At 36.7% G+C, this 23,020-nt stretch overlaps 1 protein-coding gene across 1 annotated transcript; it reads right to left on the bottom strand.

Moving 5' to 3' along the window:
• Nucleotides 1–13,367: 13,367 nt before the first annotated feature.
• Nucleotides 13,368–23,000, bottom strand: mapk12a (mitogen-activated protein kinase 12a). Its single transcript, XM_030135746.1, has 12 exons — nucleotides 22,342–23,000; nucleotides 18,853–18,982; nucleotides 17,635–17,693; nucleotides 17,441–17,552; nucleotides 17,325–17,354; nucleotides 17,189–17,236; nucleotides 16,003–16,117; nucleotides 14,789–14,860; nucleotides 14,565–14,644; nucleotides 14,360–14,438; nucleotides 14,081–14,254; nucleotides 13,368–13,929 (listed from the first exon to the last, which is right to left on the bottom strand). Exons 1-12 carry the CDS (start codon nucleotides 22,458–22,460, stop codon nucleotides 13,862–13,864), a joined length of 1,086 nt encoding a protein of 361 aa, XP_029991606.1. The 5' UTR covers nucleotides 22,461–23,000; the 3' UTR covers nucleotides 13,368–13,861.
• Nucleotides 23,001–23,020: the final 20 nt, after the last annotated feature.

A 23,020-nucleotide genomic window follows, 5' to 3' on the forward strand; every position in this document is an offset into this window, starting at 1 on the left:
CCATGAATATACAAGAGAACAGCTGGAGAATAACTGTCCACTGGAGTGACCGCTATGCATGAAAGGGTTAAGTGTGATGGGCCAGGAAAATAATAGGAGTGAAAAAAGTAAAATGAGATATACAGTTATCAATTATCAGATGTGCATTACAACTTACAGATCACAGTGGATCTAAAGGTGCAAAACATTTAGTAACAGACATAATGCTGTTAAAATTACACATTAGACATCTCTCATTGTTCATACTCATTCAGGTTATTTACATTTTTGTGAAAAGAGTTTATAAATATAAACATTTTCATGAAGCCTAATTGTACTTCTTAGTTGAGTTGTCATTATTTATAGGTTGTTATTATGGTATTTTACCAGTCTGGCCCACTTGAGATCAAACTGGTCCTGAACTAAAATGATTTGACAACCTTGATTTTTCATATTTTCAGTGTAAATCTTGAATTTCGCAAAGATAAAAAGACTGGATGGGACATGTGGCAGGCCACTGGCTGTATGTTTGACACCACTGATTTGCAATAATAAGGCAATAAATGTCAGGTTAACTGTGGTTTTGAACCCACTGTAAGCCGCAACAAAGTCTGACAAAGACTTCAAATGCCCACAGAGTGTAACATGCGTTAACCACATCATCAGTGTTCTGGAGTGGTTGTAAGGAACACTGGGTCACCCCAGCATTCCTGATAAACATCCTGTCAATTCATAACCCTGTACATCTGCCACACACACCTTCCCTTTCAACTGTCAACATATTTTTTCCCACAGGACAGCATCTCGTCCACTAGAGAGGCCTCTCTGTGAAACATGGCTCAGTCCAGCCAAAAGAACTCCAGCCCACGTGAGCAGACAGGCTAACCCCGGAGAGGAACATTTAGACTTTTCCATAAGTCCAAGAGCTTTTTTTTCATTGATCATGACTCTTTTAGCAAACCATTTCCTCTTCTTGGACTCCCTTTGGGTCATGTCAGTAAAGTTGCTTACCAAGTAATTACATGGTTAGTCCGGCACCAATTCAATTCAGTACAAACAGTCTTGACTCATTCAGGAAACATGTATGATGCCAAAGTAACACAAGACCAATAACAAGTGTGCATGATACATACACTGGAAAATATAACTAAAAGCAGAAAAAAATGTGTTTTGCAGTTAAAAAGGATACATATAAATAGAACAATTTAAAAAATGGCAGATTTTTTACGTAACATATTTAACCCATAAAGACCCAAAGAGCCACTGGCAACCCAAACCATCTACTGATGTAAACTGTTTGATGCCTGCTCATCCACTAATCCTATCAATCCATGTAAATAATTGTTGTAGAATGCAGTTTGTCATCTTTTCATGGTCATCAGATATGACCCATTTGGATGTTCAGAGGCTCCGTGGTGTTTGTGAAAACACTCTCATCTTCTACAACATTGATTCACCAGTAAAACCCATGGAGTTGGATCAGTGACAGTGGATGGAGACACTGTTATTGATCGATTTTGTCAAAAATAGTAACTTTTTCAAAATTTTTTTTTCTGTTTTTGATATATAACCCTCAAATGTAATATCAGCTTTATGATTAAAGTACATGATCAGTAAATTAAACATAGGTAAGCACTTGATTGTCTGTGAAAAAACGCAAAATACAGAGGATCATATTATAATGAATGGTGATAAATCACTTAAGAAAGCTTGAATAGAAAGAAAAATTAATTTGGAAACTGACACAAAAGTAGCACTGGGTCTTTATGAGTTAACAAAGTTTGTTTTGTTCATTTGTATATATGATGTATGACCGTGCAAATGGCCATTACAGAAATACCTACATGTAATTGGTCGTCCTCAGCATGGTTGTATTATACTGGACATGTTTTTCTGCTCACGGATATTTCTGCTACATTTGCCCGTTGCTATGTTTCAAAAGTGTCATTGGTGGTTGTAATCCGTGGGTGGTGTTTGCCTCTGATATCGTAGCCGGCAGGTGCAGCTCCATTTCCACCTCCTGCTGTGTGTGGTGGGTGCACGGTCTTTTCTTCTCTGCATCTGCTGTACACGGTCAAGGATTTCCTCCATTCTGGTTCAGTCACAGTGGTCATGTAATCTGCAGTTCTCTGGAGCAAAACATCATTCTAGTTTGCTTTGGTATGGTTGATTCTTTCCAGTGTGTCAAGTAGTTTTCTTTGAGTAATTTGGTTTAGTCTGCTGGGGTTTCACTCTGGATGGAGGTTCTGCTTGTGTTTGTCAGAAGGGCTTCCCTCTAGGTCAGTGGTTCCCAACCTTTTTTGGCTCGTGACCCCATTTTAACATCACAAATTTGTGGCAACCCCAAACATTCAAAACTAAGAAATTTTTTGCTAAACTTATTTGTTTTTCATCATGTAATAGTTTGCTATACTATGTTGCAAATAAACATTAATTTTAGATGACATTTAGTCTATATAATGTATATTATTATGGACAGAGGCAGAAAAGCCAGGTGTAGATTACTGCACAAAGTGAGAATTTTATTTTCCTTGGTCAGGATATGTACAGTCAGTCCAGCTTGTATTTACAAGGCTGACAATTAATACTGAACAAACAATAACTTAAACTATGTATTATGAAAGAGCTGAAACATCTAAAACATGAGCATTTGAAAGATAAACAGTACCACAGTGCTTCAGTTTCAGCTTCAGAGTTTGTCATGTCTTTTAAATATTGGGATTGTCACTCTCAACCCACCTTATATTTTTCATTTGTAAGTTTTTATTTTTTATTTTTATCAATTACTAGAAATTTCAGGCGACCCCACGTGGGGTCCCGACCCCAAGGTTGAAAAACACTGCTCTAGGCTGTCTCTGTAGGTGAGGATTGTAAGGATTGTGTATTGGGTCATTTTGCTTTACATGCACTATTTGGAATTACATCTTAATGCTCTCCATGCGTTATTTAGAACTTCCCCTTGTGGATTTGTAGAATTCCACAAGCAATCTCAATTTGATGCTTGTCCCATTTTGTATAAAAAAGACAGCTAGTGAGCCCCAGACCTCACAGCCATGAAGAGAAATAGTAATAATATCTGTTGAGTTGGTGCTCCCAATTATTAAATGTTTATGTATATTTTGTGTTTATGATGGACAAACTTATGTTGTTTGAGTTGATTAAGGACTAATTGTTTGACTGACAGGCCACTTGTCAGATATAATTTGTGGGCGCGTTTAATAAAAGCTGTTTTTAGTTGTTCGTAGAATTCTATTCATAGAATTCTATTCTTGTAGATATTTTAAAGCTAAATTTTAGACGTATATTTTACTTTTTTTTTTTTTTTTTTAATTAGCCTTGGATTTTAATCAATTTTAATGTATTCATTTATTTATTAGTTACTTATTCTATATTGCTATGGCTAATATGGGTCCTCAGTAACTAGTTTCATTCTTTCTCTGTGATGGAATGATAAATAAACTCCTTTGAATCTGCAAGCAATCTCAATTTGATGTTTGTTCCATTTTGTATAAAAAAGACAGCTAGTGAGCCCCGGACCTCACAGCCATGAAGAGAAATAGTAATAATATCTGTTGAGTTGGTGCTCCCAATTATTAAATGTTTATGTATATTTTGTGTTTATGATGGACAAACCATATGTTGTTTGAGTTGATTAAGGACTAATTGTTTGACTGACAGGCCACCTGTCTGATATAATTGGTGGGTGTGTTTAATAAAAGCTGTTTTAGTTGTTCGTAGAATTCTATTCTTTTAGGTATTTTAAAGCTAAATTTTAGATGTATATTTTACTTTATTTTTTTAAAATTAGCCTTAGATTTTAGTCGATTTTAATGTATTCATTTATTTATTAGTTATTTATTCTATATTGCTATGGCTAATACGGGTCCTCAGTAACTAGTTTTGTTCTTTCTCTGTGATGGAATGATAAATAAACTCCTTTGAATCCTTTGAATCTACAAGCAATCTCAATTTGATGTTTGTCCCATTTTGTGTAAAACAGACAGCTAGTGAGCCCCAGACCTCACAGCCATGAAGGGAAATAGTAATAATATCTTTTCTACATCATATACAGTAGAAAAACATGTCTTCTACTGAGGGTATTTATAGAGTAACCAGATACCCAGTATCCTGTGATGAGAGCAAGACTTATAAACAAGAGCAGGGTCATAAAGAAGAATACAGCAGGACCAAAAAGAACGGAGAGTGACATAAAGAAAACACAATCACACTGTCTTTTTTATTAACTTGCGGTGACTAGATTTAGAAACTATGTCTGGTTTGGTATCTTACCCTCCTGCACACGTGGACAGACATGAGGTAGAGCGGTTGGGACGGCAGCCCAGACGCGATGTTCTCACCACAGCACTCACTGGCATCTCTGAGAAAGCAGCAATAAAACAGTAACACAGATGCTGACATTCCTCACCACCGCCATCAACCCCCCATGGAAAAAAAAAAGAAGGTTTATTCTGTTCAGTGCCATACCACTGATGCATGTGTGTCTGCAAGAGTTTCCTTAATTCAGCAAGGATGGGTTTTTAGTAAGGGAAAAATGTGACGGTTTCTGTTTCGCCTTGCTCTCCCAGTAAGGCTGTACAACTGAAAGCAATCATCTGCCTTAAACACATCAAGCTGCAGAGACTCAGAAGATTTTGAAGGCTTATATAACCAACTTTAAGGACTTTCACTTCTGGGTACATTTTCATTCACCATTGTGTGATAATGTCTGTTTATTTTCAGCTTTCACTCTGGCAATATTTCACCTTTTTCATGTGAGAGGCCAGAGCAGAACAATTTATCATTTCATTAGCAATGGGAACACAATAGAAGAATTCTGGCCTTAACTCAATTTGTAGATAAGAAATTAGAAACTAGATAGCATAATGTGTTATATTGTTATATAAGCTTGCAAGATGGAAACGTAAAAGCTTATGACTGTTTATTTTTCTAATCTTTTTCCATCACACAATGAAAATCTTATTTTCTCACTCAGTTCCCTTTGAATGGTATTTCAGGACATTAGCAGCCCCCTCTAACCTTGACCCGGCGACAGAAGTAGCTCCCTTCGATACAAAAAGAGAAACAGAAGCCTGGTGATATACTGTGACCTCTCACCTCTCAGCCAGGTCCTACCCATGATTCAACTGGGGCTCCTGTCTGGCCTGGTTTACAGCCCATAGTGAAGGATAACATTCAGGCAAGCTGTGACCCCCACTGAAGTCACTGTGGAGGTCATCAGGTCTTGTGCCCACTTGACCATAAAATCAGTCAGGATTTATCATTTTAGTCCATGTCTCATAGTGTTACATAAGTGATGTTTTGTAATGTTTACTTCAGACCATATGAAGAGCTCACGTGCAGGCTGTTTAAAGACCTCATCATGATCATAGACCAGGCTTCTGGATTTCTTTAACCCATAAAGGCCCAGTGTTACTTTTGTGACAGTTCCCAAATAATCTTTTTTCTCTATTTTTACCTTTTCTTAACCCTTTATCAGGCAAGTGACTATTTTTAGTCATTTCCACTCACATTACAAGACAGTGAAAGCAACAGTTACAGTGAGGCAACAATCTCAGGTCCAATGTGGTCTACAGGGTCTGTAAGGTCCACCTGTGCGTGAACAGTGAGTGTACTGCTTTGCTTTGTACTACGAAGTAATGGTACTAATGTAAGGAATGATGTTCAAAGGGATAATGTGGATGTGGACAGGTGTCTGGATCAGCACTTATGTAGGTCTAATGTTCAAAAATACATGTTCCTTTCAGATTACAATATGTTTTTCTTGTATTTTTATATATACGTCTTGGATATATATGTTTTTGTTTTGGGTTTTTTTTGCCACTTATGGGCAAGGAACCAAATGTGGTAACTTTGCTGACCTCAATTTTTTACAACAATAAAGAATTTTGATTCTTTCACAAAAGTAATAAAGTCTTGGTATGTCCTCCAATAACACACTAAAGTTGAAAATTTGAATTTCAGAGTGTTTCTGTGAATGCCCTATAAAGGGTTGAGTGATTTATCAGCATTTGTTCTAATACTATGTTCAGTGTTTTGGATTCAAAAAATCTGATATTTTCCTATATTTAATTTACAAATCATGATTGATGTCCATAAAAGCTGAAATTAAAGTTTGAGGGTTATATCAAAAACAGAGAAAATGGAGGAAAAAGTGATATTTTCTGTAAAATATATCACTAACTGAACATAAAAACAAATGTATCCATCCACTGTCATTGATCCAACTCCATGGGTTTTACTGGTGAATCAGTGTTGTAGAAGATGACGGTGTTTCTACGTTCACTACGGAGCCTCTGAACGTCTGAATGGGTCATATCTGATGACCATGAAAAGATGACAAACTCTTTTACATCAATTATTTACACATATTGATAAAATTAATAGATCAATAACTATCAATCATTTTAGATCAGTAGATGGTTTTGGTCACCTGTGGCTGTTTAGCTCTTTATGGGATAAGATGAATTATTATCAACTTTATCATCCTGAGGGAAATTTGGAGACTGATTTTCATGTAAAATGCCAGTAAACAGCAGGGAGGTGGACTATTCATGCACAGCTTGAGCATTTCCAGTAGCTGTTGACTTTGAAATCCATTTTAACACAATGAATTCAAGCTGCTTCTCGCTGCTCGATGAAAGCCCAAACTGTTAATTGTAATGTTTTGACCCAACGGGGGGCGAGAGGAGTAAACAACACTTCAAGCACGTTTCCAGCCGTGAACACTGACTAGGAGAAATAGTTATTTTAACAGCTGATGTTCGTAGCACTTAAGTATTTTTCAAAGGTCACTAGAGGAGTTGTGATACAAAAAAAAAATAGAGAAAAAAATTAGAACGCTTAAGTGTTTGCCTCAAATGAGGGTATTCAAGACAGTAGTTTTTTAACCCCGAAATTCCCTCAACTTTATTTGTGGCAATTTCCACATGGATTTAACCTTTTCAAGTGATTCCTAATCTTTTATTATAACAGTATCCTCTGCATTTAGCATTTTTAAGTGAAAATGAGGCTTTTTCCTGTTTACAATTTACTGATCAAGGAGATGTTCATAAAATCTACAAGGTTATTACATAGAAGCAGTGAATAGAGAGGAAATTTAAACTTTACAACAAAATATATAAACTTAAAAACAAGCATCTACAACTACTGTCATTTCTCCAACTAATGGTGAAAAATATTGCTGAAGATGATGATGTATCCACGTTCATCATGGAGCCTCTGAATAACTGAGCTGAGAAATTGTATTGTATCTGAATGACTGATAGAATTAGTGGTTTGAAAGTTCTTAAACATTTTAGATTGGTAGATGCTTTTGTTTGTCAGATGTTTAGGATTTTGGGGGGTTAATACATTTCAAGACTCATGAGAGAATGATACCTGTGTTACTTTTTTGCCTATTTGCTGTTACATGCATATACTCTAAATTCACATCTGTACATTCATAATCTGCATTTTATAGTTTATATTAACCTTATCATGTCTTTTGCACTCCTCAGCTGTCTACTGTGGTCAGCGTTTCCCTGTATATAAGAAAATCAGTGTGGTGATTCAGAATTGTTTGACAATACATCACATTCTTATTAAAAATGTAAAAGTAGAGTACAATGGTACTAACAGTGATTTGGTCAGCAAGTATGAAGGGTTCAATGTTCATACAAAAAGTTACCAACAAAAATCAATAAACAGAAAGATAGTGTAATACAGTGTTTTTCAAACTTGGGGTTGGGACCCCATGTGGGGTCACCTGGAATTCAAATGGGGTGGCCTGAAATTTCTAGTAACTGAAAAAAATGAAAATAAAAAACTTACTAATAAAAAATATATGGTGAGTTGAGAGAGACACACCACAAAAATCAAAATCTTACCAAGTGTATTTTTCTCATTTCTTGTCAAAATATCTCATCACACTTTAAATAAGACATAATAACCTAAAGAGTAACTTTTCAGTGAGATATAAGAACTTATTTTTACACAATAGATCTTGAAAATCTTATTTTCAAGATTTTTTTTTTTTTTTTTTTTTTATTTGTGCTTAATTCAAGCAAAAAAAATCTGCCAATGGAACAAGTGAATATTATCTTGGTAAGATTTCTTGAAATAAGATTTTGACAGACATGACAAACTGAAGCTGAAACTGAAGCACTGTGGTACTGTTTGTCTTTCAAATGCTCATGTTTAAGATGTTTCAGCTCTTTCATAATTCATAGTTTGAGTTATTGTTACCTCCGCCAAGGAGGTTATGTTTTTGCCAGGGTTTGTTTGTTTGTCTGTCTGTCTGTCTGTTTGTTTGTTTGTCTGTCCGTTAGTGTGCAACATAACTCAAAAAGTTATGGACAGATTTGGATGAAATTTTCAGGGTTTGTTGGAAATGGGATAAGGAAGAAATTATTACATTTTGGTGGTGGGGGTGGGGGGGTGGGGCCCACGGGGGGGGCCACTGATCAGCCTTGGCGGAGGTCTGCGCTCTCCGAGTGCTTCTAGTTTGTTCAGTTTTAATTGTCAGCCTTGTAAATACAAGCTGGACTGACTGTACATATCCTGACCAAGGAAAATAAAATTCTCACTTTGTGCAGTAATCTACACCTGGCTTTTCTGCCTCTGTCCATAATAATATACACTATATAGACTAAATGTCGTCTAAAATTAATGTTTATTCGCAACATAGTATAGCAAACTATTACATGATCAATAACAAATTCATTTTAGAAAAAATAAGTCAGTTTTGAATGTCTGGGTCGCCAGAAATTTGTGATGTTAAAATGGGGTCACGAGCCAAAAAAGGTTGGGAACCACTGCTGAAATGGTTTTATAGTTTATTGCATTATCATGATTCAGCAGCACATCTCTGAATCTCCACCTTCCCAGTTACACCCGAATGCAGTGAAACAGAAGAGCTTTGAGTTTTTCTACTGATTAAAATCCACTGCAGAAAACTTCACCAATCAGCAGAGGAACTTAACCCAGCAGCTGTTAATGATGCGTGCTGTGTTTGACAGCTTAGCATTTCTAGACTTCAAATTAAAAGGATACTACAGTTATTTGTCTTGGTCCACCAGCTGGCTCCTATTGCCTCTGAGGGTCAGGGAGCTTTGAGTGCTCTTCAACAGCGTAGTGCCTCTCTAAACCCGGCACGCCATGACCCCTGTATGTCAACACATCACAGATGGACAGAAAGTTGTCCTGGGAGAGGGATCACAATCTGTGGCATGCACTCTTTGCATTGCATATGCCAGAGAAGGCTTCAAAAAGAGAGGGTGGATGTCTAATGAATGAGATAATGTAAACAAAACTGCCCATTCTAGCCTAGATAGACTCTCCCTTGGGCCTTTTGTCTTTCTTCTCGCCTGTTTGCTTTCATCCACCCTGTCGTTCTTGCCTCTCAGATCTTGATGCTCCACTCTTTGTTTCAATCCTCTCTTCTTCCCTTTTTACTTCTCTTGTCTTATCACCGCATCCTTAACCTCCCACTTTTCCAAACCACCCAAGTCCAGTTGCCTCCTGGACTTTGAAGAGATGTGGTATCCCCTGAGCCTTACCAGGAGGCTCTTGAGCACCATGTGAGCCTATGGAATTTCCTTTTCAGTTTGCCCGGCAGGTCCTCCTCTCCTCCTAAAGGATCCCACAGACACGTGTTCCTCTGTATACATCTAGCAAAGATCATGGCAGAGATAGAGACTCGGGACACGTGTAAAAGACAGTAGAGGGGTAGAACTGTGAGGGAGTTAAGCAGCGATGGAGAAAGAAAACCTCTAGCTATTTCAGAACATGTGACTCTTTATTTATTTTAACTTTATTAGGAGTTCTGCTTGACCTCAACGCATATGCATTCGTGCACCCACCCGCTGGGCAGTGCTTACACACAAACAAATCTGGTCCAGATACACAAATAAAATAATACTGAAACTGGAAAGCTATAAACACATGCACGCATTCACTAAAACAAGCAAATAGAAAACATATAAATGTGCCAAGCCTGGGAAATGGTTAAACATCATTTCCTCTCTTTTTAATGTGGAAAATATTTTTTCAAGTTCGGCTTGTCAGAGCTTGTGCAAGCCTGTGTCCATAAACAGGCTTAAAATTAAGACTAAATCCACATTTCATTCACAGCTAGTCCTCTTTTGGTGCTGTTGAGATGCAGAAACATGTGCTCTAAATGTTTCTGCTCTTACTCAGAATTTGTCTTTTTAACAGCTTCCGTGTCGCTTGAATCCATGGATGAGGAAATGCAGGAGCAACACACATCTAAAATGACATCTGGAACCGAGCAAGTAGCTACATGGGGAACGTGATGTACACAAATACATCATTATGTAAAATTATAAATCTTTGCACAGCATACAAATAGACATTGACAAGGACATTCAGCAAACTGACAGATTTCACGTCCCCTCCTGGTAAAACTCCAATCAGTTCATCTCTGCTGCGCCCTTGAATTTGTTTATTTTATCTCCAGCAATGACATGACAACCTAAATTATTTGGAGAATAAACAGTCACTAATCATGTTCTGTCACTATGGTCTGTTTCACTTAAAACTGATGGTGCCAGGATGGAAATCAAGGGATGATTTTTGCTGCTACAGTGACAATACCGGCTCTAATTTATCTACTCATTAGTTCTCAGAGTTCCTACTGTGAAACAAGAGAAAACCAAGCTCCTCACTGCTATACTTGTTATATTCTTGCATACTAAAGACTCAAATTAGCTCCGATCATGCAGAATGAAGAATCCCAACTGATTTGGTGATGATCCTCTCACTATGGGGAGATTCACGTTGATCCCCTTAGAGAGATAAAATAAACACAGCTATTAGTTTGAGGATAGAGAGACACAGGTCAAAACAGTGTTTGGACATCGCTACCATTCCAGTCCAACTCCCTCCACACTCAGTGTCAGTCTAACTGTAAGTATGTGTGTGTTTGCGTGTTTAATTGTGCATGCCATGCATATCTGTGCAGACGGGTGCACACGTGTGAGCTCTATGTGTGTGTCTCTAGAAAAATGCTTCTTGAATTCAACACACTCTGAAAATAAACCACAGGGTCAACAAACAAAGCAGAGAGAGGGAGTCCATCCATGTGCTGCTGTGTTTTGAAGAGGAGGGGGTGCGGGGTAAAAAATGTGCTTTCCCCTCTGTTTTCCTGTCTGCTGCGGGAACAGAACTCTGTGACTTCTGAGTGAACTATCAAACAGCACCCAGGCCTTCTGTGTCAGTGCATACCAGGGGGTGGACACAACATGTACCCAGGGTTTGGTTTGGTTTGGTTTGGAGGAGCTCAGGCCAAGGAAGGAAGCTTGTCCTCTGGGAAGTTAGCTTTTGGGAGTCGAGGGCCCGGAGGTCAATCAAGACAAGCTTGTTAAATTCAACACCCGCCAAATGTACCAGAAGGAATGAACAGAATCCAAAAGCAAACAGGCAATCTGCAAGAATGTCTAAATATTTGTGACTAAAAGTTATCAACCATGTAAAACACAAAAATGTCAGTATTAATGGCCATATAGATAAATCAGTTTAACAGCTATTACAACAGCATGGCTACCAAGAAAAGTCCAAGAAAAGCAGCTCTGTGAAATTGCACCATCGACTCCAGAAAACATGCTAATGTCAGCATGATAAGACGCTCACATGCCAAAGCTACATGCTTATGTATAGCAGATAATTTAGTTATTTAACCTTTATTTAACCAGGTAAGTTGGTTGAGAACTGATTCTCATTTACAATAACGACCTGGCCAAGAGGCATTACACAAACAGAATGAGGAGCAGCACAGGTTGCATGTACATACGACTGAAAATATTAAATATACGACAAACAAACGAACAAACAGGATGGACAGCAAAACCAATCACAATGACATATAACACATAGAAAAGCTAACAACAGGTGCAGTGGTCCAGAGGTGTATCTCTCGCTGATCTTTTAAATGAGGAGAGCAGTATGAGTGAGGTGAGTTTTGAGGATTGTTGCATCACATTTCATACACACTTCAACCTAATGGTAACGTAATGGGATCTATGTCTTTAAATTGGACGGTTTAGGACACTTAAGGAAGACCAGAATTTTCAACATAGACATGAAAATTAAATGTGTATTGTTTTCATTTACTTGTTTAGATATTGTATGAAATGGGAGCCATTTTCAAACAACACACATTTATAAAGAAAAATCACTCTGATCAGCTGAATATAGAAATCCATCTGTGAAGTGATATTAAGCCAAAGGGGTGAACCTGCTGACCAATATGTAGTTTTGTCTTTAAGATTTGTATGTGTGCTGCCACCTGCTGTTATTGCATAATGAATGAGTTTGGAATTGAAGTACCATGATTTGTTGTTGACAAGTTTTTATTTCCCATACTGAATAGCCCTTATCTGCGATGCAATCATTTAACAAACACAGTACACAATCCAGTAAATGTTTCATTAGGCTCGATTTAAATAATTTTCCCCACTGCTGCAAACTTTGATTTTATGTGCTGCTTCATCTTTTCAATAATCACATCCAAACCACAGGAAGTAAACTTTGTTTGAAGCAAATCAAAAAGAAAAAGAAACACACGCAGGCATAAAGGATGTTCATCATCATTCATCGTTATTTTCAAAGAGAGTGAATAACAACACAATATGACAGATGTTCCTTGTCAATAAAACAAGAGAAAATGAGTTTTGCCTGACTTTGTGTTTTTAAAATCAAATCTATTCTTGGAGACACAAATGGGAATGTGTTTGCATATCCTGCTGGGATGGATTTTTATAAAATCTCCAGCACTTTTGTTGCTTATCATTAAGACCACTGAGCAGACATGCTGAACGTGCACAATCATAAGGATATTTAATTGTCACTCAGGGACAAGTACTGACAGTGACAACATTAAGTTATAATTAGATTTATTAGTCACCCAAAGTACCTCTTTGTGCTTGATCCATTTAGAACTTAAACTCAGACACAAAACATTCTTGGAAGCAGTGAATTAATCTCAAAGGAATTTCACAACGATCTGTTAAGTGTCAGCTGTTAAAATATACTCTGCATTCTCTCTTGAGAAAAATGTGACTTCCACAATGACACCGGCTTACTGTGTATTCCATACTGCACTCGCTGGTGGGACAACACCTCCAATGTATGTACAGTTGTGGAAAAAGTTATTAGACCACCTCTGTTTTCTTCAATTTCTTATTAATTTTAATGCCTGGTACAACTAAAGGTACATTTGTTTGGACAAATATAATGATAACAACAAAAATAGCTCATAAGAGTTTAATTTCAGAGCTGATCTTGCCATTTTCCATGGTGTTCTTGATAATAACCAAAATCACTTCAGTTCTTACATCAATATTTATGGCATTGTGCAGCCAAAAACAGTGGTTTTAGGCATTCCATGTTATCTTTTCCATCTGTTTTAGTCACATGATACACATAGGAGTTAGTACTTGATTGCATAACTATTGTTTTTGGTGACTTTTGATGGTCTTAATAATTTTTTCCACGACCGTATAAGCCAGCCTAAACTGAACTGGAGAGACAGAAGTAAACAAAAAGATTTCTACTATAACGCCTTGATTATTTCAGTACCTGTCGAAGAATATTATTTCCTGACTTACAGTATATAACAGAGCTACTGCAGCATCCTCAGCACTGTAGGATGCACTGAAAAGGTCAATAAAAAATCAGAAAGTGGAGCTACTGGACCACAATGTGGCTGAAAAGAGCTTTTCTGAATTGAAAGCCACGACAAAGGTCAGCTTGCACTTTTGAGAATCAGAAACCGAGACTCAGTCATTAAGCCTTAGGCTGAAATAAACGTTAAAAACTTTTAGTTTTAGTTCGCTCCCAGGTTGCACAGACAGCTCTGTGTGCTTCAAAGTGAGGTTTCTTTAGACTCGGGTAGAACAGGCTTGAAGGACAAGATCTCTGTGAAGGTGTGACCTAGAGAAAAAAGCAGAGTAGATGAAAGAAAACAATTAGACAGTGACAACTTCACAGCTCCCTCCTTTCCCTTTTCTGCACACACACACTTTTTCTTGCACCTTGATCAGTTTAACATCTCCTCAATTTCCCTACAACCCTTCATCCTTACGTTTCCACTGGTCCAGGGGTAGGTCTGTGTTGTCTAGTGAGTGATCATATGGCTGTGCTTCTGTCTCCTCCTCTGTTTCCCTAAACTCAGAGAAGTAGGGCAGTGAGAGAGCCTCTGCAGCAGTTACCCTGCACTCCGGATCCAGCAATAACATGCACTCCAGCACGCACACAGCTTGGAGAAAAAAGGGAAACAGACAAAAAAAAAAAAAAAAAATCAGACATGGACTATCATACTACTAATAAATACTATCATTCCAATGAGCTGAATATGTCCTACCCTGTGGATTAGCTGTGGAAAACACCTTCTGTAGGTCTTTCTTTTCCACTTTTGGAAGACTTTTGATGTAGCTTTTGGCCTTTAAGAAGAAACCATTACAGTTAACCACATTCAGTGCTAAGTGTGTATGTGTGTGTGTGTGTGTGTGTGTGTGTGTGTGTGTGTATGTTTAAGTTATTTCTCTAATTGTGGGGTTAAAACTCACATCATCTGATTCTAGTTTTGAAATAAATTCCTGAGTTGGTGTTCCTGTGATCTTCATGATCTCTGTCAGCTGATCCAGGTCTGGGGAATATGTGTCAAGGTTCAGAGTTGATATGTACGTTCATCAAGTGCACCAGTGAAGCAATATGCATGCAATGTTGACCCGTCAAACCTTTCATTCTAATAACATGTGTCTAGGGTGACAGAAAGATGGTAAAAGGATACGGTCACTGCCCTTAAAAAGAGGTTTCCCTTGAAGCATCTCAGCCATGATGCAGCCCACAGACCAAATGTCCACTGAGGGTCAGACAGACAACATAAAGACAACACATATAAGATGTTCTGTGATCTAAAGATGCTCACAATCAGGGGAACATAAGGCAGTGGATGAGTTATAGATACTTGCATCACAGTCTATGGAATACGAGGTAAGGTGTTCAGAGAGCACCACCTAGTGGATCATTTATATTAATACCTGCTAAATGAAAAACATGCGGAACCAAATCTTTCACTCTTTCAGCTAACCACACCAAGTAACCTCTAGAAAAAAATAGAGCACATACTAATATATCTACTGACTATGTACTACAGTTTCAAAACATGTCACAATTTGAGTAAAGGTGTAACCCATAAAGACCCAGTGCTACTTTTGTGGCAGTTCCCAAATGATATTTTCTTTCTATTAAACCTTTCTTAAGCGATTTATCACCATTTATTATAATATTAATCTCAGTATTTTTGCATTTCCCCAGTGAAAATCATCAGTTTCCTGTGTTTAATTAATTGATCATGTAGATGTTCATAAAAGTTCAGATTAAAGTTGAAAGTTATTATATCAGAAACAAAAAAAAGGGAGTTTCTCAGAAAAGATATCAATCACGTAAAAACAAGCATTTCCATCCACTGTCATTTGTCAAACTCCATGGGTTTTACTGGTGAATCAATGGTGTAGAAGATGATGGTGTTTCTATGTCCACTATGAAGCTTCTGAACGTCCACATGGATCTTATCTGACAACCATGAAAAAATGACAAACTATATTTACACCAATTATTTACATGTAGTGATAGAATTAGTGGACCAGAAGTTATTAAACATGTTAAATCAGTAGATGCTTTTGGTTGACAGTGGCTGTTTGGGTCTTTATGGGTTAAAGCTGGTCATATTTCTTACTTTTACTATATTATTCCTACAGTTTACTTATCTGCTGACTGTTGACAGCATCAAGTTGAAGCCAGATGGCTGGAGGTTGTTAAAGCAATTTGGGGACATTTAGTAAATAACACCTCATAACAGAAGCATTGAATAGAGGGCAAGAGGTCACAACGAAAACAACACGTTCATTTTATATCGGACAAATGTTCTGATGAAGCGAACATGACACCTTAATAAAATTTGACCCAATATGCATTTTCTTTTGTTAATGAGCTTTTCATTACCAGTTTGTGTGTAGTGCATCCAGCTTAAGATGACCTCCGGGGCTCTGTACCAGCGAGTCACCACATACCCTGTCATCTCGCTGTCTGCCTGCCGCGCCAAACCAAAATCCAATATCTGACAGAACAGGTGAGGAAACACAGTAATTACAACAACAAAGGCAGCACATAGAGGACACAATGAGGTAGGAGTCTGGTGCAAGACTTTACTGTGAAATTCTCATTAGGAAATGATGAAACAATCTGACATTTTTATGGCTATTGCATGAAAAATATCTGTTTTAACATGCTGTAACATGCATTGTAATCTTGCACTAGATTATTTATCCATTATTTATTTATTAGGTTTTACTGTTATTATTTTAATATAGGACTAATTTTATAGGAATTTTTACGATGTACATTGCTGGTCCTGAGTACTGATTTCATTTCATGTATATACAAGTGATGACAAATAAATTGAACCTTGAACCTTTAATTTGCTGGGATTTTATGAATCTAAAATAAAGAACAGCATAACAGAATTTACTGCAATCTTCTGTAATTTGTATGGAGCTTTAACCCATAAAGACCCAGTGCTACTTTTGTGGCAGTTCCCAAATAATTTTTTCTCTATTTGGAACTTTTCTTAAGTTTGGTATCACCATTTTTTATAATATCATGCTCAGTATTTTGCATTCTTAAGTGAAAATCAGGTATTTTCTTACATTTAATTTATTGATCATGATTGATGTCCATAATAGTTCAAATTAAAGTTGAGGGTTATTATATCAGAAACAGAGAAAATGGAGGAAAACGTGACGTTTTCAGCAAAATCTATCATTAACTGAACATGAAACCAAGTGTCTCCATCCACTGTCATTGATCAAACTCCATGAGTTTCACTGGTGAATCAATGTTGTAGAAGATTTCGGTGTTTCTACGTTCACTACGGAGCCTCTGAACGTCCAAATCAAAAGATGATAAATTGCATTTCACACCAATTATTTACATATATCAACAAGATGAGAGGATCAACAGTTATTTAACTTTTTATATCAGTAAATGATTTTGGATGTTTGGGTCTTTATGGGTTAAAAAGTTAGAAAGATGCTTTTGTGCTTTTACGTTTTTGTGCACAGTCTTTATATTGTATTGTATTTTATTTCCATATGGTAAACATTTCTGAATGAAGTGCTTATCGGTGTACCTTGAGTTCACAGTCTTGGTTGATGGCTAGATTTCCTGGTTTAAGGTCCTGCAAAAGCCAGTAAATGGAAGCTGTGACTGATAACGGCCTTGTAATCTCACATATTAAATAATGGTAGAAATTAAAGTCAACTCACCCTGTGTATTATACCTGCAGAATGAATATACTGTAATAAAATGATATGACATTAATTTCATCCACAGAACAATTAAAGTCAGATTCTCGGTTGTGTGTTTTTAAAGAGTTCTTCACCTTAAGCCCTTTGAGCATCTGATAGACTAAATACTGGATTTTTTCTTCTGACAGGCGCTGTAGCTTCATGAGCTTCCCCAGGTCTGTCCCCATGTATGGCATCACCAAATAACTACAAGAAGAGGTAAAAAAGCAACATTAATTTCCAAAATCTTGCACAAATGGTAGTGGTAATGGGCTAATATAACACTTACAAGTCATGGAATCTGTCCAGAGAGAGGTCAGCAGTAAACACATCTAACAGGCCAATCACCTGCATCCGAAAACACAGAAAGGTGATTAAGTATTGTCTGTAAGTTAGTATGAATGCTGATGCATATTTCTTTGGTTTCGATGGGAAAAAGTCTCTCAAATGGTTAGATCAGGGGTGGGTAACCGGTGGGTCCTGGGCCACATTTGGCTCTTGGGCCCTTCTCAAGTGGTTCCATGTGGGTTTGTCAAAAAACATAGAAACACAACTTTTTTTTTTTTTTTAACACATTCTGCTATTACTTTCACAACTACAAAGTCATTCTGATGTTATGCAGTTATAACAAAGTAGACTACACTCCAAATGAATCAAAAAGTAGTAGTAGTAAAATTAGACTACTTTTTATTTTATGACACTGAAGGCATTCATCTGTTTACTCAATTGCAACGAAAGCATTCAGCTACCAGTCAATGTTTGCTGCACAACACAATAATGACAAATTTCACCGTTTCTTTAGTTTAGTTCTGTAATTTATTTGTAGTTCTGTACATACATTGAAACTTTGATTTTGGTAAAACATATAAGGTTGTATTTTGGCTCCAGGCAGATATTTTTTTTTTCTATTTCAGTCCTAAAATGGTTCTTTAGATAGCAAAGGTTGCCGACAAATGGGCTAAAATTAATTGTAAAAAAAAAAAAAAATCTTGTTGTTTTTACAGAAAAAAAAACTGGCAGCTGTAGTAACCAGAAAGATACTGTAAAAAACACATCAAACCATAAACATATATACGGAGTAACATGTAGATTTAACATTGGATTTTGGTGATATTTACATGTTTAAAATGTTAACAATTACTTTTTATTATTTTTTTAATTAAAAAAAAAAGTATGAGAATAGGTTATTATTTCAACATTATAGTCTCACAATTTAAATGGCACCACATTGTTTTCAATTTACAGTTTTATTTTCTCAAAACAATGGAAATACATAATTTCTACATACAAATGTGGTTTTGTTAACATACTCTTCCTGTAAAAACTACAGCTACATTTGATTTCATCGTTAACACAAAAATCTTCGCATTGTATTTTCACTTAAAGGTTTTTTATGTTGCAATTTTACAACTTTTTGGTGTTAACTTTTTACAGTGTTGTTATGAAGTCATTACAGAACTACACTGATGTTCAAAGAAGTAGTCATGGAGTGAAAGTGTCGTCTTACATTTTCATGCTTCATGTGTTTGAGAAGCCTCAGCTCTCTGTAGGCCCGTTTGGCAAACAGTTCAGTCTGAAAAGGACGGTACAGCTTCTTGATTGCCACTTTGGTTGATGTTCTGCTGTCCACTGCTGAGCTGTAGGAAAGTTAAAAAAATGATCAGAATATACCAATGAGAGCATCAACATCAGCATAAGGGATAACAATACATTTATGTTATCTGCAGAACATATTCCAACCTCTGATCCAAATAACCTGGAAACTAAACTTTGTGGCAGTTCCCAAATTAATTTTTCTCTATATCTAACCTTTTTTAAGTGATTTACTACCATTGACTGTAATATTATTTTCCTCATTTTGCATTTTTTGAGTGTAAATCATGTCTCCGATATTTCATTCACTGATCATGTCAATGTTCATTAAATATCAGAGTAAAGTTGAGGGTTATTATATCAAAAACAGAGAAAACTGAAGAAAAAGTGACTTTTTCAGCTAAGATATCAATAACTGAACATAAAAACAAGTGTCTCCATCCACTGTCATTGATTGAACTCCATGGGTTTTACAGGTGAGCCAATGTTGTAGAGGATTACAGTGTTTCCATGCCAACTACAGAGCCTCTGAATGTCCAAATGGGTCATATCTGATGACCATGAAAAGATGACAAACTTTATTTTACACCAATTATTTACATGTATTGATAGGATTAGTGGATCAGAAGTTATTAAACATTTTAGATCAAATAGTTTTGGTCGCCGGTGGATGGTTGAGTGTTTTATTTATTTTTTTGTGATTTACTTTTTATTGAAAAGTTTTAACAACACTAACACAACACAAACGCAAAGAACACAGACTGTCATCTCATTAAGAACTAAAGTCAAAACCAAGGAAAATAGGCGCATACCATGTTTGACAAATACATATACAAATTTTTAAAAAGCAAAGGAAAAATACATTACTGTTTTTTCAACATTTCAATAATATCTATCAAAAATTTGACCATTTAGCTACAGTTTGACAGTTTGGGGCTTTGCTGTTGAGTACTCTAAATTAGCCATGTGTTGTATATTTAATAACCAATGTTTAATAGGGTTAATATCTTTAAACCATAACTCTAAGATTGTTTTGTTTTTTATGTTTGGGTTGTTATACTATTTCTGTGGCAGTTCCCAAATGATTTTTTCCTCTCTGTTTAATCATTCTTAAATGATTTACCACCATTTATTATATTATCCACTGTTTTTTTTGTTTTTTTTCAGTGTAAATCATGTATTTTCCTATAGGAGAGAGCTAAATCTTAAAAAACATAACATAAGAACAACAATGAAAAGTATGAGCATAACAAACTGTGGAGTGACTTTGTGGAACAATCTAGAACCGGAGATAAAGGAAAGTACAAACATAAATATGTTTAAAAAGAGGTATAAAGAATTGTTTCTAAATAGGTAAATGGAACATGAAGGTTAAAAATAGTATTGTCTCAAATACCAGTCGTGGTTCTTGGAATTAAGAGAGAGTAATTTGAATTTCAGAGATTTTCATATGTGTGAATGGATTAAAGTGAGGACAAATGTGAAGTCTAGATGAACTGGGATTGTGGGTGTGAAATTATGGAATGGACCTTATGATGCATTTAAGTTATTCACTCCTTTGGTGAAGTAAAAAAAACAAAAAAAACAAAAAAGTACTATAAGTTTAAAATTTTTCAGAAATATTGAATTGAGATGGTAGATTTTTTTTTTTTTTTTTTTTTAATTTTTATTATTATGGTGTGAATTCTCGATGCTGTACACATTTAAGTTGATGTAAGCAGTGTATTAGTTGAAGAGGATGGGCAAAAAAATAAGCTTTTGTTTCTAGCCTTTTTAAACAAATAATAACATTATTTGAACATAAAACAAGTGTCTCCATCCACTGTCATTGATCCAACTCTATTGAACTCTATTGGTTTTACTGGTGAATCAATGTTGTTGAAGATGATGGTGTTTCCACGGTAACTGCTTAGCCTCTGAACATCCAAATGGGTCATATCTGATGACCATGGACAGATGATAAACTGTATTTTAAACCAATTATTTACATGTATTGATAGGATTAGTGGATCAACAGTTATTAAACAGTTTATATCAGTAGATCACAGGTGTCAAACATGGGGGCCAAAACCAGCCCGCCAAAGGTTCCAATCTGGCCCGTAAAATGAATTTATAAAGTGCAAAATGCAAAAAATTACCCTGAAGATATTAACAGTCAAGGGCATCAAACTCAAAAATAATAGCATAATAACCTAGAAATAATCTTGGTTCTTGGTTTAATGTGAGAAAAATAATATGATATTATGCCTCTAAATAATGGCAACACCAATTTATTGCAAAGAACATTCAATTCTGATATCCTTTAACAATAAGATGTCAATAACCTGAACAAATATGAATAACCTGAAATGTCTAAAGAAAAATAAGTGCAATTTTAACAATATTCTGCCTATTTTGTGCCTTGGTAGATCTGATCTAATGCACATGTATAAATCATAAGTTGAGGTATAATATTGTTAAAATTGTCCTTCTTATTTTTCTTCAGAAATTTCAGTTTTTCCAGTTATTCACATCTTTTTTTTGTTTTGGATAGAAATACTTTGATCATTTAATGTTATTTTTTGCACTAAAAAAATTGGAGTTGTCATTATTTATAGGTTATTATGCTATTATTTGACTGGTCCGGCCCACTGGAGATCAAATTGGGCTGAAAGTGATCCCTGAAAGAAAATGAGTTTGACACCCCTGCAGTACATGGTTTTGGTCACCAGTGGCTGTTTGGGTCTTTATGGGTTAAATATAAGTTTTAGCCAGTGTTTATACGCACAAACATTTGGCACGCGCACACACACACACACACACACACGCACACACACACACACACACACACACACACACACACACACACACACACACACACACACACTACCCATCCCAGTCTCTTGTGAGTCAGTTACCTAGTTGTAGCAGGCAGCTCCATCTCCAGCTTGCATTCGTGTACATTTTTTTTTTAAATTCTCACAGTCGTTCACGTGTTATTAAGTTTCATTCAGTCTGACTGGTCCAGAATCCGCCCCCGTGGGTTGATCATTTATAACAAAGGGTGTCCATGTTGCGAGACGCACAAAAAACTGTGCTTTTCATTGTTGTGCGTCTCTAAACTTGAAAGAGCGCGCGTTGTTTTATCCCACCAGCCCATCTGATCTCCCCATAACTACATAATCTGATGTAAACACGTGTGGATCACTGTGATAAAAACACTCAGGTATCGGTGCAAGTGTCTCCATCATATAAGGAAGTACAGCAGCATGTGTTCAGCGGAGCGCACTTAGTTTTTCTTTTGTCTGACTGACACACAGCGGCTGTCTCTAAGGCACCATATGGCGTCCTTTGTTACCCTGCTCTACATAAAACCAGCCTGATTTCCTTTATTCTAGTTTCTTTTAAATATTTTATTACTTACCACACCGTCCCGTAAGCCCCGGTCCCCACCTGCCTCAGATCCCGGTACCGATCCGGTACTTCCCATGTTGTTTTGTTGACTTCCTGACGGTAATACCCGGGTCTGACGCGCTTAGACATATTCTTAATTTAAAAAAACTAACAGGAGGTCCAGGGTGTGTTCTTCTGTGGTGTTTTTTTTTTCTTTTTTTGTCTGATCCGTCGCTACACAGTCATTGTCCCAGATCCCACCTATGCGCTTACCCTCGATTATTGCGCAGCTCTGCGTGTCAGCCGCTCTCTGAGGGCGCACCCTGAGGTCACCCAGAGCCACTCCCGAGTCCTGCTCTAGGCCTACATAAAGGTGAAAAAGAAACTGGAATGCGAGTAACAAGAGATTGTGTGTACAGACTCTGAAGTAGGTGAGGACAATTTAGAGAACAACCAAAAAGTGAGAATTGACTCCAACCCCTTCAAATCAAATAGAGGTGTTTCATATATAGACTCTACCTCTGACTGCACAGGTTAGTGAGATAAGAAAATGTTTGGAACTTGCTGGGACATGACCAACACTATGGCTCTGGGGTATAAACACATAACTGTGTGAGGGGGGAAAAAATACCACAGAGTCATGTGTCGAGGAAAAACAACACGGAAATCACAGTTCTCTATTCAATTCTAGGCAAATAAAGGCTTTGGAG

Source organism: Sphaeramia orbicularis, chromosome 6 (genome assembly GCF_902148855.1).
Source record: "Sphaeramia orbicularis chromosome 6, fSphaOr1.1, whole genome shotgun sequence".
Lineage (NCBI taxonomy): Eukaryota > Metazoa > Chordata > Actinopteri > Kurtiformes > Apogonidae > Sphaeramia > Sphaeramia orbicularis.

Bases quoted from the DNA above. Each gene is read 5' to 3' on its own strand.
- mapk12a (XM_030135746.1), bottom strand. From the start codon at position 22,460: ATGTCTAAGCGCGTCAGACCCGGGTATTACCGTCAGGAAGTCAACAAA. The intron at 14,645-14,788 runs GTATCCTTTTAC...CATATTCCCCAG, and splicing joins TCTTTTTAAGGGCAGTGACC to ACCTGGATCAGCTGACAGAG. The intron at 14,439-14,564 runs GTGAGTTTTAAC...TTCTTCTTAAAG, and splicing joins CAAAACTAGAATCAGATGAT to GCCAAAAGCTACATCAAAAG.